Below are 17,499 nucleotides of genomic sequence, written 5' to 3' on the forward strand. Positions count from 1 at the left end.
ATACATACTAGTGTGTCTGTTTACAATCTCTATATGAATACAAGTGTGACCATTTCCTATCTGCATACATACTAGTGTGGCTGTTTACAATCTCTATATGAATACAAGTGTGACCATTTCCAGTCTGCATACATACTAGTGTGGCTGTTTACAATCTCCATATGAATACAAGTGTGACCATTTCCAATCTGCATACATACTAGTGTGGCTGTTTACAGTCTCCATATGAATACAAATATGACCATTTCCAATCTGCATACATACTAGTGTGGCTGTTTACAGTCTCCATATGAATACAAATATGACCATTTCCAATCTGCATACATACTAGTGTGGCTGTTTACAGTCTCCATATGAATACAAATATGACCATTTCCAATCTGCATACATACTAGTGTGGCTGTTTACAGTCTCCATATGAACACAAATATGACCATTTCCAATCTGCATACATACTAGTGTGGCTGTTTACAATCTACATATGAATACAAATATGACCATTTCCAATCTGCATACATACTAGTGTGGCTGTTTACAATCTACATTTGAATACAGTGTGTCACATGACCCTGCATGATATGTATACAATAGTTCTTCATCTCTGCCGAAAGAAGGACTAACTAATAAGGGTAATTACTCTGTACTTGACTGTAGGTGCGCAAGATGTATGAAGATAAAGTGAAAGAGAAAGAAGCCATGGTGATAAAGTTTGCCCAAAGTGAGATAGAATTACTGGAACAAAAAAAGATCAGTGAAAACTTTGAAAAGAGGATTGTGGAACAAAACAAACAGATGGAGGGAGCTATGGTGCAAATAAAAACTATCAGATCTGAAAGAAACAAAGTAAAAAGTGTACTGGAGGGCAAGGTAATTATAACAACTTAATATTTTTCTATAATTAGTTCCTGTTCTTATGGTTATGGTTTTTTTTACCTTTGTGTGTGTGTGCGTCCTGACCTGTATCTTCGAAATGCCTGGACTAATCACAATCAAACTTCACACATACATCATACATGATATTATACATATGCACATCAATTTGTTTCACAATCTGATTCAAGATGGCTGAATGGTGGCCATTATTGTGCTAAGAAATCATCAAAATCAAGCATTTATGGATGGATTTTGTTTAAACTTGGTGCATATGTTTGACGTTATGGGACCTTGATGCCGCCTTTTTGTTGTAATGAATGCAGTTCTAGTGCCATATCTCTCCCATGCTTTGACTGAGTATGTTCAAATTTTATATATTCATTGTACATCATGACAAAGATATATTGGGTTGACTATCTGATTCAAAATTGCCAAATGGCAGCCATTTTTGTGCTAAAAAATCATCAAAAATCAAGCATTTCTGGCATTCCAGAACTGGATCTTGGCGTTTATGGGTGGATTTTGTTCAAACTTGGTACATGCATTAGAAATTTTGGGTTCCTGATGCACGTCATTTTATTTTTCAGATCGGATTCAAAATGGCTGACTGGGGGCCATTTTGTTTAAATGAACGCGCTTCTAGAGCCATATCTCTGATATGCTTTGACTGATTATGTTCAAATTTTATATACTAGTATTTGTTTTACATCGTGTTATAGATATATAGATATATTCAAAATGGCCGACTGGTGGCCATTTTGTTTTAATTAATGCTGTTCCAGAGCACTATTTCTCAATATGGACAAGTACTCGTTTGACGATCAGATACAAGATATCAATCGTTTTAATGTTAAAAAATCATTATAATCAAGCATCAACTGCTGGATCCATACTTAATGTTCCAACTATATTACTATAAACAAAACTATATATCCTAAATTTGATAACTAACAGGGACTGTGCTATGCATGGCTTGTTTCTTACTCAAGTTTAGACCAGATGAACAAAATTTCCCATTGGCTTCAGGTCTTAGTCAAACAATTTGAAAAAAAAATGAGAAAAAAAACATGCCTTTGGGAATTTCCGGAGAAATTGGTTCAGTACAATAATCAATGGTGATGCAACTTATTTCACAATTTTATTTTGCCCCAAAAAGATGAAATATTTCTTCTAACGTGGTAAACTAAAATTGTCATTCACATATTTTTTTGGTGGGGTGGCTTGACTAAAACCCCCGTCCAAAAACCTTATTTGATAGCCCATGTCTATTTTCGTGGCGCTAAGTCGGATGAGTACGGTATTCAGACTTATGGTTTGCCCTATATTTTTCTAGGACACTGAAATCTCTAATTTACAGAAGGTAGTTGATAAACAAAAAGAAGATATCAGTTCTCAGAATATCAAAGTTAAGTGGGCCCAGAATAAGTTAAAAACAGAGTTGGAAGGACATAATGTAAGTATAAATGTAAACCTAAGGGGTCATAATAGAATAACCACCTAGCTGAACCATCTTTGGTGCAGTTCAGTGTTATGCCAAGTGGTTTAGTTCAACATGAATTGAAATGAAATGGGGGAGAATGACAAAACTGATTAGCTTTGATTTTTTCAATAACAAATTTTGTTGTGTGTCTGTGAGATTTTTTTCTCAGTTCTGATAACTTTTTTTTAAAGGAAACCAAGTTGAAATTACAGAAGACTGAAGCCAAACTAATTGAAGCCAGGGAAGAAACGGAACAAATCAGGAATAATTGTAAAGAAATGATTAAAACATACCAGGTAACATTTGTCATGACATATCATTTCTGTGATGTCAAAATGGTGTGATGAGTGTGAACAAAATATACAACTGTTTAGTTGTGTAGTTTGTTATTATATTGCACATAGAATCTGTAAAAAAAAAACAGCGTTTGTTTATAGATGGACAACACAGATAAAAACAATATCGACGCTGTGTACGTCGTCCCTTGCACCCATCTACGTAACAGAAGCATTTCATCACTAAGACTATAGGAATGGTGTATTATCTTAATCTTGTCATGGCTCCTACTGCACATTATGTCTCTTCTTGGCTCAAATAGCACCATGTCATACAGTGTAATTTTTCATTTTTCCATAATTCCCAGAATATTTTGCATGTTTATTCGCACATGTTTTCAAAAGCTGACAATTCTAGATAGAAATTCACCAACATTTTTTGTATCGTTATCATGCATGTTGGTGCATGTCATATTTGTTTGAGATTCAATTGAAAATGGCCATCTGGTGGTCATTTTCTTTTTATTCATGTTCATGCCGATTCTTATGTATTGCTTGATTCAATAGGAAGTTTGCATACAAGTATTATACTATTTAGCCAAATGTACACCCACACTTCTGGGTTGCTGCTTGTGATGCAATTCGGCAGGGACTGAGCATTGTCAATGCTTGTTCATAATTTCTTTGATAATTTTTGATGAAATGGATATAATTACCATTAACTGAAAATATGTAAAAAAAAAAAAAAATATGCAGGTTTAATTTGAAAAACATGACAAATTACAACTATGGCATTCAAAGATTGATACATATTAAATACTGAAATACCTCAGTACTTTATTTTTATATATATATATATTGGTATTTCACAGGAGAATGAAGAGATCAAGTCCAATTCACTCAACATCGAATTAAAAATGAAGCTCTCAGAACTTGAAACAGAAAAAAGACACAAGTCAGATCAGGAAGAAGTAAGCAATGACTTTCTGTAAATTCCAAGATAAACACGTTTTCATCTCAATATTCTTTTTCTATGAATTTTGATATTCGTCATCACTTCGCTGTAATTTACATGCATAACTTCTATTTTACTAGATATTTCACCAAGTTAACAAGGAATTAGAATCTTTGAAACGTACTTTGAAGAGCAAATCCAGTGAAAATAATTTACTTACTGAGAAGGTATGGATACTATTTAAAACGTCAGGGCTATCACGCTGCATCAGGTTGGATATGTGTCCCATGCAACACATGTTAAAAATACATTGTTTATATGGAGTTGAAACGCATACTGTATGACTAGAACGCTTCTCAATTAATATGACATCGTGATAAATACAATGTATCTTGTTAAATTTGCTCAACTTATTTGCATACTGGTTAGTAAGTAGCATGTCATGCATATCAACTAACTTACTTGGATCAGTGGTGACCCTCATCTCTCTGTACTTCCAAGTGCATATAGAAATGTTTGCTTGATACTAGAAAATATTTTGTTAATTTTGCCACTTGAAAAATGTATACATGTAATATTTCTGAAAAGAGTTGAATGATATTTTGTATACGTTGTACACAATAAAAGTCTTTAGCTTGCGGAGTAAGGCACATTGTTGGACTGACAGTTATGTAGGGGATAAGTGAGATTGTTCAACCTGAATAATGCAAAACATATCCAGAACACTCACTATAAATGAAAGAACACAAGAAAAACAACAACTAATGACTTACATGTATCCTTATGCTTGCTTCTCATATTTTTGTATAAATATTTATTAAAGTTTTTTTTTTCCCCCCTTGTGTTTTCAATTTATTCTTTGTCGCCTGTTATAACTATTCCACCTGTGTACAACTGCATGAAGCCTGTTCTTTGATTATTTTCTGTTTTCATCTGATTTTATTCATAAAATATTTGTACTAGGTGAGCCGATTGGAACAGGAGAAATCACAAAATGAGAATGTCCTAGTTCAGTTTAAAGAAACTCTCAACAATCAGAAAGAAGAAAACAGGAAACTGGCCAAACAATTGCATCAGTTGAAGATGTTGGAAGATGAACTGAAAACGTAAGTTACTTTTGTAATAATAATAGGTTTTTGTTAGAAACACCAATAATTTGGTAGTTAATTTTAAAACAGTTCATTCGAAGAGTTGAGGTTTAAAAGTCTGTGGTCTGTTAGTTCAGTCAGAACAGTTGAGGGCTAAAAGTCTGTGGTCTGTTAGTTCAGTCAGAACAGTTGAGGGCTAAAAGTCTGTGGTCTGTTAGTTCAGTCAGAACAGTTGAGAGCTAAAAGTCTGTGGTCTGTAGTTCAGTCAGAACAGTTGAGGGCTAAAAGTCTGTGGTCTGTTAGTTCAGAAAGAACAGTTTCGGGCTAAAAGTCTCTGGTCTGTTAGTTCAGGAAGAACAGTTGAGAGCTAAAGGTCTCTGGTCTGTTAGTTCAGTCAGAACAGTTAAGAGCTAAAAGTCTGTGGTCTGTTAGTTCAGTCAGAACAGTTGAGGGCTAAAAGTCTGTGGTCTGTTAGTTCAGTCAGTACAGTTGAGGGCTAAAAGTCTGTGGTCTGTTAGTTCAGTCAGAACAGTTGAGAGCTAAAGGTCTCTGGTCTGTTAGTTCAGTCAGAACAGTTGAGAGCTAAAAGTCTGTGGTCTGTTAGTTCAGTCAGTACAGTTGAGGTTTAAAAGTCTGTGGTCTGTTAGTTCAGAAAGAACAGTTTCGGGCTAAAAGTCTGTGGTCTGTTAGTTCAGGAAGAACAGTTGAGAGCTAAAGGTCTCTGGTCTGTTAGTTCAGTCAGAACAGTTGAGAGCTAAAAGTCTCTGGTCTGTTAGTTCAGTCAGAACAGTTGAGAGCTAAAAGTCTGTGGTCTGTAGTTCAGTCAGAACAGTTGAGGGCTAAAAGTCTGTGGTCTGTTAGTTCAGTCAGAACAGTTGAGGGCTAAAAGTCTGTGGTCTGTTAGTTCAGTCAGAACAGTTGAGGGCTAAAAGTCTCTGGTCTGTTAGTTCAGTCAGAACAGTTGAGGGCTAAAAGTCTGTGGTCTGTTAGTTCAGTCAGAACAGTTGAGGGCTAAAAGTCTGTGGTCTGTTAGTTCAGTCAGAACAGTTGAGGGCTAAAAGTCTGTGGTCTGTTAGTTCAGTCAGAACAGTTGAGAGCTAAAAGTCTGTGGTCTGTTAGTTCAGTCAGAACAGTTGAGGGCTAAAAGTCTGTGGTCTGTTAGTTCAGTCAGTACAGTTGAGGTTTAAAAGTCTGTGGTCTGTTAGTTCAGAAAGAACAGTTTCGGAGTTCAGTCAGAACAGTTGAGGGCTAAAAGTCTGTGGTCTGTTAGTTCAGCAAGAACAGTTGAGGGCTAAAAGTCTCTGGTCTGTTAGTTCAGTCAGAACAGTTGAGGTTTAAAAGTCTGTGGTCTGTTAGTTCAGTCAGAACAGTTGAGGGCTAAAAGTCTGTGGTCTGTTAGTTCAGTCAGTACAGTTGAGGGCTAAAAGTCTGTGGTCTGTAGTTCAGTCAGAACAGTTGAGGGCTAAAAGTCTGTGGTCTGTTAGTTCAGCAAGAACAGTTGAGGGCTAAAAGTATGTGGTCTGTTAGTTCAGTCAGAACAGTTGAGGGCTAAAAGTCTGTGGTCTGTTAGTTCAGTCAGAACAGTTGAGGGCTAAAAGTCTGTGGTCCAGTCAGAACAGTTGAGGGCTAAAAGTCTGTGGTCTGTTAGTTCAGAAAGAACAGTTTCGGGCTAAAAGTCTCTGGTCTGTTAGTTCAGTCAGAACAGTTGAGGGCTAAAAGTCTGTGGTCTGTTAGTTCAGTCAGAACAGTTGAGGGCTAAAAGTCTGTGGTCTGTAGTTCAGTCAGAACAGTTGAGAGCTAAAAGTCTGTGGTCTGTTAGTTCAGTCAGAACAGTTGAGGCAAAAAGTTTGTAAAGTCAGTTATTTCAGCCAGAAAAGTTAGCGCTGAAAGTGGGTGTGATCAGTTTATATAACCTAAAGAGTTGTTGGCAACACTTCACCATGTCATCTCACTCATGTTGACACTTATATTACAGTGAAAGAGCAACAGTACAGAGACTGGAAGAAGAACTGGAGACATTAGAAACCAACAATACTGACTTAGAGAGTGATAGGAGAAGCAACAATAAAAAACAGTCTGAGTTGCTACAATTTACAGAAAAAATGACTGCCAAGAACACAGAATTAATTTCAGAAAATAATACTTTGAAAATCAAGGTGAGACATTTAGTGAGTGACCTTTGCATGTCAGGAATGACTAGTGACCTCTGTATGTCAAGAATGACTGGTGACCTCTGTATGTCAAGAATGACTGGTGACCTCTGTATGTCAAGAATGACTGGTGACCTCTGTATGTCAAGAATGACTGGTGACCTCTGTATGTCAAGAATGACTGGTGGCCTCTGTATGTCAAGAATGACTGGTGATCTCTGTATGTCAAGAATGACTGGTGACCTCTATGTCAAGAATGACTGGTGACCTCTATGTCAAGAATGACTGGTGACCTCTGTATGTCAAGAATGACTGGTGACCTCTGTATGTCAAGAATGACTGGTGACCTTTGCATTTCAAGAATGACTGGCGACCTTTGCATTTCAAGAATGACTGGTGACCTTAGCATGTCAAGAATGACTGGCGACCTTTGCATGTCAAGAATGACTGGCGACTTTTCATGTCAAGAATGACTGGTGACCTTAGCATGTCAAGAATGACTGTCGACCTTAGCATGTCAAGAATGAGTGGCGACCTTTGCATTTCAAGAATGAGTGGCGACCTTTGCATTTCAAGAATGACTGGCGACCTTTCATCTCAAGAATGACTGGTGACCTTAGCATGTCAAGAATGACTGGCGACCTTTGCATTTCAAGACTGACTGGTGACCTTTCATGTCAAGAATGACTGGTGACCTTAGCATGTCAAGAATGACTGTCGACCTTAGCATGTCAAGAATGACTGTCAACCTTAGCATGTCAAGAATGACTGGCGACCTTTACATTTCAAGAATGACTGGCGACCTTTGCATTTCAAGAATGACTGGCGACCTTTCATCTCAAGAATGACTGGTGACCTTAGCATGTCAAGAATGACTGGCGACCTTTGCATTTCAAGAATGACTGGTGACCTTTCATGTCAAGAATGACTGGCGACCTTTGCATGTCAAGAATGACTGTCGACCTTAGCATGTCAAGAATGACTGTCGACCTTAGCATGTCAAGAATGACTGTCGACCTTTGCATGTCAAGAATGACTGGTGACCTTAGCATGTCAAGAATGACTGGTGACCTTAGCATGTCAAGAATGACTGTCGACCTTAGCATGTCGAGAATGACTGGTGACCTTAGCATGTCAAGAATGACTGGCGACCTTTGCATGTCAAGAATGACTGGCGACTTTTCATGTCAAGAATGACTGGTGACCTTGGCATGTCAAGAATGACTGTCGACCTTGGCATGTCAAGAATGACTGTCGACCTTAGCATGTCAAGAATGAGTGGCGACCTTTGCATTTCAAGAATGACTGGCGACCTTTCATCTCAAGAATGACTGGTGACCTTAGCATGTCAAGAATGACTGGCGACCTTTGCATTTCAAGACTGACTGGTGACCTTAGCATGTCAAGAATGACTGGCGACCTTAGCATGTCAAGAATGACTGTCGACCTTAGCATGTCAAGAATGACTGTCGACCTTAGCATGTCAAGAATGACTGGCGACCTTTGCATTTCAAGAATGACTGGCGACCTTTGCATTTCAAGAATGACTGGCAACCTTTCATCTCAAGAATGACTGGCGACCTTAGCATGTCAAGAATGACTGGCGACCTTTGCATTTCAAGAATGACTGGTGACCTTTCATGTCAAGAATGACTGGCGACCTTAGCATGTCAAGAATGACTGTCGACCTTAGCATGTCAAGAATGACTGCCGACCTTAGCATGTCAAGAATGACTGTCGACCTTTGCATGTCAAGAATGACTGTCGACCTTTGCATGTCAAGAATGACTGGTGACCTTAGCATGTCAAGAATGACTGTCGACCTTAGCATGTCGAGAATGACTGTCGACCTTAGCATGTCGAGAATGACTGGCGACCTTAGCATGTCGAGAATGACTGGCGACTTTTCATGTCAAGAATGACTGGTGACCTTGGCATGTCAAGAATGACTGTCGACCTTGGCATGTCAAGAATGACTGTCGACCTTAGCATGTCAAGAATGAGTGGCGACCTTTGCATTTCAAGAATGACTGGCGACCTTTCATCTCAAGAATGACTGGCTACCTTAGCATGTCAAGAATGACTGGCGACCTTTGCATTTCAAGACTGACTGGTGACCTTAGCATGTCAAGAATGACTGGCGACCTTAGCATGTCAAGAATGACTGTCGACCTTAGCATGTCAAGAATGACTGTCGACCTTAGCATGTCAAGAATGACTGGCGACCTTTGCATTTCAAGAATGACTGGCGACCTTTGCATTTCAAGAATGACTGGCAACCTTTCATCTCAAGAATGACTGGCGACCTTAGCATGTCAAGAATGACTGGCGACCTTTGCATTTCAAGAATGACTGGTGACCTTTCATGTCAAGAATGACTGGCGACCTTAGCATGTCAAGAATGACTGTCGACCTTAGCATGTCAAGAATGACTGCCGACCTTAGCATGTCAAGAATGACTGTCGACCTTTGCATGTCAAGAATGACTGTCGACCTTTGCATGTCAAGAATGACTGGTGACCTTAGCATGTCGAGAATGACTGTCGACCTTAGCATGTCGAGAATGACTGTCGACCTTAGCATGTCGAGAATGACTGGTGACCTTTCATGTCGAGAATGATACCAACCTTTCTCCCTGCATCTCAGTAATTATTTTTGAAAAGAACATGCATGTATCCTATTTGTTCAATTAAAAGCCCATCTCCAATAGACCATTTTCCGTTTACTGCGAGAATCACGCGTTATGCGTGAAATCGAACGTAAAAACAGGACAAACAAAGGTCATAGCGTTGTAGTGGCGTCAAACGTCGCGTGGGATTCGACAAACGCGAAGTATTTTGGGAGACATTTCCATGCATAATAATGTGCTGTTCACATTTCATGATAGGCAATTTAGATTAAGTAAGGGTATGCGGAAGCAATATTCCTCTGTCGAGGATTGGCCGGTCGATATGAGTTACGAAATAAAGAAATTCTAGTTCAAAATCAAATTGTTCGACTTTTGCGGCAGAAGTTCGGCGCGCGTCTTTCATACATCTCGCGAGATCTCACAATTGTACGGAAAATCACCTATAGAAGCACACATTATTTAAAAATTGCATTTATTATATGCTCGACCATTAAAATATGACTTATACCTCATATGATTTGTATAAATTTAGTTGAGGCTAAAATATCAAGCAAGTGCAGTTTATGTTGTCTTGCATGCTTGTTTTATTACATATGTAAAATGTTTCTGCCAGATAAGGTAATATTTTATGTTTGCGTTTTTTTTTTTTTCTCAGGTGGAAACATTAACTACTGAAAACAAAAACTTAACGGAAATGTGCAATGAATTGAAGACCTCCACTACTAAGCTGGTGAGTTTCGTCATCACATACATTTTTCTCTCTGCGCAACCATAAACACTAAAACAATTAGATAATAAAACTGTGGTGATTTCTTTTATGTAACATCTATTATCAAATTCAATATTTGTCCACATATGGACAGCTCATCTATTACCAATTTTCATTCAATGCTCAAGGTTTGCACAAAGCCAACCATAATGTGTACCTATATACTTTAAGTTCATACTCACTCAGGTGCATTCACAAGCACACAAAAAAGTCAAGTGGAAACTTGTTCATGTTTTTGACACTTGAGTCTTGAGCATGAGTGGGTACCATTTTCTGTTTGGTGGTACAAAGTTGCTAGTCTTGACTGCATTGTCCTTATACCCCACTCTTCTTTCACAGTCATCTGAACTACAAGAAGAGAAGAAGTTGAGACAGGAAGAGAATGACTTGTTAACAAACAAACTGGAAGAGAAAAGCAAAGCTGTGGAGGAACTAACTGTGCAATTAGAAGATATGAAAGATGAGATCAGAACATTGAAGAGGAAACATGCTGCAAATATCAAGGTTAATCTCTTACCATCTGTTCACTGTCTCATTAAAACCCCTGTCTAGCACTTCGGATGCAAGATAATTCTATGCTCAAAGACAGAATTTTGTCGCTGTTTCCTAACCACTGTATGAACCAATCATGAGCAAAGCAAAGATCGCACCATGTTGCACTTGCTGACCAGTTGTCCATACACTAAGGCGATAACCATTTGTCCTCTTCTGACTTGCTCTTCTGGTCATTGTCTGTGTAATCTCGACTTGTGTATCCATGCTGTATTCTCACTCTTTTTTGCAGGATTTAAGTCGACAGTTACAGAGTACTAAGAAGAGACTAGACAACACAGAAGTGAGTACAAACATTCCCGGTCCTGCTCCTAATAAGGAAACCCTGAATACTGGCTCTAGGACAAGTTCAAACGGGTCTATTGACACATCCACAGTGCCTGCTTCTCATGTATATAGCAGTTCATCAATGGCTGCGCCGCCAATGGTTGTAACAAGGACACCATCACAGGACAGAGATGTAAGTCCATGTTTATATCAATCTACACACAGGCTTTTCACTTGTATTACTCGTTCCATGTTTCAAATTAAGTGCTTCCTTTCATTTTTGTAAAAATATAAGGGCAAGGTTACCATAGTTTTCATTGATTTATGCTTTGCTTCTTCATTTCAGCATGGTGACTCCTCCGGAGGTGGTAGTGATGTGCCTTCTATAAACAAAGCTATGCTTATCGAGAGAATAGTGAAACTGCAAAAGGCAAGTCACCGCAAAACAGAAAAAATTGACTTTCTGGAAGACCATGTTAATCAGCTGTTGGATGAAATCCAAAAGAAAACCAAGTGAGTAAAATAGCCCTTACTGACATTAATTGTTAAAAATTGATGCTACAAACATTGATTGACAAACATTGATACTATAAATGTTGGTTAAAACATTGATTGACAAACATTGATACTATAAACATTAGTTTAAAACATTGATTGACAAACATTGACACTATAACATTGGTTAAAAACATTGATTGACAAACATTGATACTAGAAACATTGATTGACAAACATTGATACTAGAAACATAGTTGCTACAACCTTTGATGCTTTGATACTACGAACACTGAGGCTACAAACATTGATACTACAAACATTGATGCATGGCATTATTTTCCTAATATAAACAGTAGTGCCAGTAAAGGCCTGGAATGACAAATTTCTCTGTTTATTTCTAGAATAATCCAACAGTTTGTACTACGAGAACAGAGCGGAGCGTTAGCACCAGCATCAATGGACGTTAATAAGGTACACAAAGTTCAGGTGATAAAACAGTCCATTCACTAGGTGTTACAACTATCCCATAATTCCATGTGCTGGGAAGCACAGGGTTCTGTGTCCTCATCCTACCCCCATATATATATATTGGTAGTTGTATCACTCAAGTAGTGTTGTGTAGTTGCATCACTGAGGGTTTGATTTTTAACTTGTGCATATTTACCACTCCAATAGTTAATGCATGTGGCGCCCTCTATGGTGACTATGATTAATGATTGGTTTCCTAGCCATGTCACTGCATTTTTGACCCTGAGTTTTGTTGTGCCAAAACTTCAAATATGGACATAGACAATACCAAAATATCTCAAATTACTTGGTTTTTCTTCATCTAATCAGTGCAAAAAGAAGTGATCAAGAACTAGTAAAAAAAAAAACTGCCACCAAGTGTCCATGTCAGTATAGACTTCAGTGATGCAAATGTATACATGCATTAATGTTTATATAATAAGTGTTTTATGTCTAATGTGCTACTGTAACTAGAACCCTTAAATACCCTTTTTGACTTAATTTTGATATCATGACTAGTCAGATGAAAAAGTGAATTATCATAAAATGCCTTTGCTATAATTGTGGTCCAATGCATAGTAACTGTGACTTAGCATCTCAAAAAGGGAAAATCTGAATAAAGTTTATTGTATTTGCATGATAATTGTTGCTATGGTATTTGTTTATTGATTCTTTCAGGCCAAAATGGCTAAACAGGGTGGTATCATGGCCTCTCTCTACAAATCACATGCTGTAGATCCTGGTATGACGCTAGATTTGTCATTGGAAATCAACAGGAAATTACAAGCTGTATTAGAAGATACCTTGCTTAAAAACATTACTCTCAAAGTAAGACTGCTTTCAATTTTTTAAAAGTGTACTACACATGTTATGCAGATAACAGTGTAACAGTTATGTTGCAACAAATTAAATTAATTCAGTTGTTTTGGCATTAGGGATGGACCATTTGATATCCTGGGGGGCCAGGAAGATTTTGTGAAAAAAAAAATTCTATGACAATGCTTGAAAAAAATAATCCTGCACTATATGCATGTAAAAATTAGAGACAAGGTCTACTGAAAAATAATAATTCCATATCAGATAGTAGGCTTCATTTCAATCTACCTGCCCCCCCCCCCCCCCGGATATCAAATGGTCCGCCCCTTAGCAATATAATGATATTTGAGATTGCATATTACTTACTCATCTACTATTGTTTATTTCAGGAGAACATTGATACGTTAGGAGATGAGATAGCAAGACTAAGTGAACATGGTATATGTACTGATATCAAAGGAACTAAAAGGAAATCCTGATAGACAATACCCCTGTGTCATAATGTTTTACCTTAATAAGAATGTATCGTCCCCCATCTTAATGTATTATAGTACATTCCAACGAAATCTGTATCATTTTTCCCCAATGTGTTAAACGTAGAGTCTAACAATTGGTGTAGATTTTGTTATACCGATTGTTCAACGCAAAGATTCATAGGACAGTTTGCATACACATTGAATGTTAACTTGTCCCACAATGCACTAAGATCTGTGTAGACTGGTCTAAGGTAATACCCGTATTCTCCCAGTGTATGAGGGTTACATCCAAAAATGTGACTTGCATGAACATTTTAGACTGCAGTGGTTGGTGACTATATTGCTTATATTCACATAAGTTCATGGTGAATCATGGTGAGACTTAAATACAGATTTGACAACCCTTAGACTCTATCATCTTCTGTAAAGGTTATGATAAAACGTATCGGTCTGAAATATTGGACTAAATAGAGATTAATTCAAATTTAGATTATATTTTAAAAGACTGTGTTGTTTGTGAAAGTGTGATTACGTTAGTACATGAGGAAGGCAGTGATGGGGGGGGGAGTCTCAGGAAGCAAACTAGGCTGTTCTACTAATCACTTTATGTAGGAATTGTTGTTCTTTTCTGATTGTTTGACATGCTGTAAAGTACTTTATTTTAGCTGGAATTAATTTTTGTACTGAAAAATCATCGAAATCAAGCATTTCTGACATTCCTGATGGATTTTGTTCAAACTTGTTGCATACATCGGACATTATGGGACCTTGATGCACATCATTTTGTTTTTTCAGATCGGATTCAAAATAGCCGTCTGACGGCCATTTTGTTTTAATAGAGCCATATCTCTGACATTTTATTTATTCATTATAACTACCGATCGGTACTCAATTTAAAACCATTGCTTCAAACCATACCCAAGTTTTAGCACCAAAAAGGGACTTGGTATCTATGTGATGCAACTTTAATGGGTATTCCAAAAACCACTTTCCAAGCATGACAGGAAGAATACAATATAGTGGTATAACAGTTCTTTGTCACATAAAAACAAATCAGGACAAAAAAACATTTTGCTTAAAGTCAAAACAAAAAGGCAACTGTTTTGGGGACAATAAGTCAATAATAGGAGACCATACCATGTTATTCATAGTCGCATTACAATTTCATTTCAAGTAAGCTAGTTTCTTACCAGTCACTCAATCCGGTTCAAACATATTCCCAAACTGTCCTCGGCGGTTTCATCTCTAGCTACTGATTTGTTATGTTGCCATAGTAAACATTGTATTTGAGTACCATTAAATGTATCTTCTTTACATTTGTACCCCCAGCACAGTGAAAATGAGTTCTGTTCTGTTGATCTTGTCTCTGTATTCACTTGACCCCTCAGGACAGTGGAAATATGTACAAGTAGTAAATTGTTTTAATTTACCATCTTGCTTCTGTGTTTAGCAATATACCCTCCACTGGAGGGTCTATGGTGTAGCACATCAAATGACCTGTCAGACATTAGTGACTTGTGAAGTTCGTTTTAAATGCTCCTTTTTTTTTTTCTTAGATTGAAGCATGTACAATGAGTTCAGCTGTGGTGTGTAGACTATTTTAATTAGCTTTCAGAAACTGCTTTGAGTGGTGTGTCCTATTTACAATGAATGAGATTCTCCCTCTTACTCTCCAGTACACTTAGTATTTTAAACAAGTGTCACAGCCACTGGTTCCTTCTCCAGTTTGTAAATTTGTAAACTCTCTACAAAGCCATTTTTGTAGATTTTGGAATTAAGATCTGTACAAAATTAATTCAGTACATATGCAAAATTTAAGAGTAATTTAAAAGATTTTGACTGTACCTGATTGTTTAGCTTGCTTAGTGTAGACATCTCAATGTTGACATTTGCATAGCATTGCTCGTATGCACACTTTTTGTAGTTGTCTTGCTAGATCTCCCAGGAATTGACAACTTTCACCATTGAGGGCGCTGTCTGTATTTACTCTAGAGTAAAATTACAATTATGCTACCTAATTCAAGAAGTTGTTAATGCAACTTGTTTAAATTTATTGTTTCAATCCATGGTCAGTGCAGCAGTACACAAGGTGATTCATAGAAATGCCTGCCTTAAAAAGTGCATATATTAGTAATACTTGTGTGATGCATGTCTTGCTTTAAAGTGAATAATGAACTTGTATGTAAATTAGGTGCTATATGGTACTGATCTAGTCTGTATATATGTATGTATTTGAGTTTGTGATGAAGAATTTAATGAAATAAATTAGATATATATACATTAGACATGGGTTTCTGGATGCATGTCATTTTGTCTTTCAGATCAGATTCAAAATGGCCAACTGACAGCCATTTTGTTTCAGTGAATGCAATTGTAGTGTCATATCTCTGACATGCTTTGGCTGATTATATTCAAATTTTATATATTCATTATACATCATGTATCAGATCACAGTCCCTCTATCACAGGGGATAGAGGGACTGTGATCAGATGGGACTGTGTTGGACTATCCAATTATCATCCAATGGGACTATGATAGAGGGACTGTGATCAGATGTATTGGTTTGACTATCCAATTCAAAATGGCCGACCAGTGGCTGTTCCAGGGCAATACCTCTCAATATGAACAAGTATTCAACTATAAACAAAACTATACAACTTAGATTTGATAACTAACTGAGACTGTGCCATCCATGGCTTGTTGCCAAATATTTTTGTTATTTTGGGTGAAAAATGCTATTACTTGAAAACTATCAATTGCTTTTATATAGATCCTTTGGGTGGACCTCTGTCAGATTTGTTCAATATTTTCAATTCACTATTTTTGGCAAATATTTTTGTTAAAAAATATTATTTTCAACTTTAAGTACCTTAGGTATCATTTCAGATTTGTCGATATCAATTCTCTATTTTTGGTGAAAACATGTTATTTTTGAATTCTTCTTGAACAATACCAACCCTATTGCAATTGTGAACAGTTTGTTTGATTGTTTAAAGTTAACATGTTTTCAACAGCCAAAACTAAACTACCGGTACATTTTTGTGGGTTAACTTGGCTACCACAATGTTCTTGTAGAACAGCGGAGCTATTTTGACAGTCAGGTCGCTTGTTTAAATAAAAGTGCTGAATGGTTAGAGAGAGTGAAGAACATAGTTTCATGCACAATCATATTTTGTGTAATAAAATGTTACACGATACATGTTGACCCTTTTTTAAGGTTATATTTAGGTGTAAAATATATCTGTTTGGATGTTGCACCACACTTTTTAGTCCCATTTCTGATGCAGTTCGAAAACAGGCATGTTTGGACCCTTGTGCATTCATGTGTGTCTGTATCTCGGACATGCCTTGTCCGATCACATTCAAACTTAATACATCACATACCTTGGGTGACATATGCTTGACTATTTGTTACATTATCTAAAAATTCCCCAAAATCAAGCATTTCTGAAACTTTATCTTGGTCGTATATGGGCAAATTTTGTTTCAACTTGGTACATACATTGGACGTTGTGGGACCTTGTTGCACTTCATTTTGTTTTTCAGATCTGATTTTAAATGGCTTACTCTGGTGACTTCTCTACATTAATGAAAATGCTATTTTTCTTTAACGCTGTGTTCTATGGACTTGTTTCAAAAGAGATTTTTGAGAAATATTAGGACAAGTTTTTCAAAATGTATCACTGTAACACACAAAAAATTGTTCTTTTATGGTGGCATTGTACAACTCCACTATTTTTCATCAGGCCAACTTTTTTAATTCCTTGTTTGTAGAGTTTTTATAAGCCAAATTTTTTGAGGGCGAAAAAAAAAAAAATAATTCTTTTTTTCCCCATTAGATTTGTCAAAGAATTGTAAGAGAGATCATTGATTGGAGAAAAGAAATGAAATAAAATTTTATTCCATGTATAATCTTGTTTCTCATCTGCGCGAGACTTCGGTACTTTGATCATGATACTCGCACGAAAATGCAACTTGGATTTGTTATGCGGTGGGCGAAAAAAAAAATAAAGATAAATATATTTTGTTTAGTAATTTTTTGCACCTACAATTCGGCGGGCGCGAGAAATTACGCTGAAATAAAATTTTATTTTTATTTCATTTTCGACTCCTGTTCATTCGGCGGGTTCGCGAACCAAGGGATAATAAAAGTCTGGCCTAAT

General features: G+C 37.0%; 1 protein-coding gene across 2 annotated transcripts in view; it reads left to right on the forward strand.

The window, feature by feature from the left end:
• LOC100368069 (coiled-coil domain-containing protein 186-like) overlaps positions 1-15,620 on the forward strand; it is a 30,904-nt gene extending 15,284 nt beyond the window's left edge. The window contains exons 4-17 of one of the 2 annotated variants that reach the window (XM_078008567.2): positions 655-867; positions 2,207-2,326; positions 2,545-2,649; positions 3,501-3,599; positions 3,724-3,810; positions 4,547-4,689; positions 6,647-6,827; positions 10,106-10,180; positions 10,559-10,723; positions 11,004-11,231; positions 11,385-11,551; positions 11,938-12,022; positions 12,722-12,871; positions 13,249-15,620. In XM_078008567.2, the coding sequence (XP_077864693.1) occupies positions 655-867; positions 2,207-2,326; positions 2,545-2,649; positions 3,501-3,599; positions 3,724-3,810; positions 4,547-4,689; positions 6,647-6,827; positions 10,106-10,180; positions 10,559-10,723; positions 11,004-11,231; positions 11,385-11,551; positions 11,938-12,022; positions 12,722-12,871; positions 13,249-13,338 (1,908 nt within the window). In that variant the 3' untranslated portion in view covers positions 13,339-15,620. The remainder of the gene's footprint in view (positions 1-654; positions 868-2,206; positions 2,327-2,544; positions 2,650-3,500; positions 3,600-3,723; positions 3,811-4,546; positions 4,690-6,646; positions 6,828-10,105; positions 10,181-10,558; positions 10,724-11,003; positions 11,232-11,384; positions 11,552-11,937; positions 12,023-12,721; positions 12,872-13,248) is intronic. The other variant, XM_085504421.1, reaches the window with a different exon arrangement.
• Positions 15,621-17,499: the final 1,879 nt, after the last annotated feature.

Source organism: Saccoglossus kowalevskii, chromosome 10 (genome assembly GCF_978046115.1).
Source record: "Saccoglossus kowalevskii chromosome 10, keSacKowa6.1, whole genome shotgun sequence".
In the NCBI taxonomy this organism is placed as follows: Eukaryota; Metazoa; Hemichordata; class Enteropneusta; family Harrimaniidae; genus Saccoglossus; species Saccoglossus kowalevskii.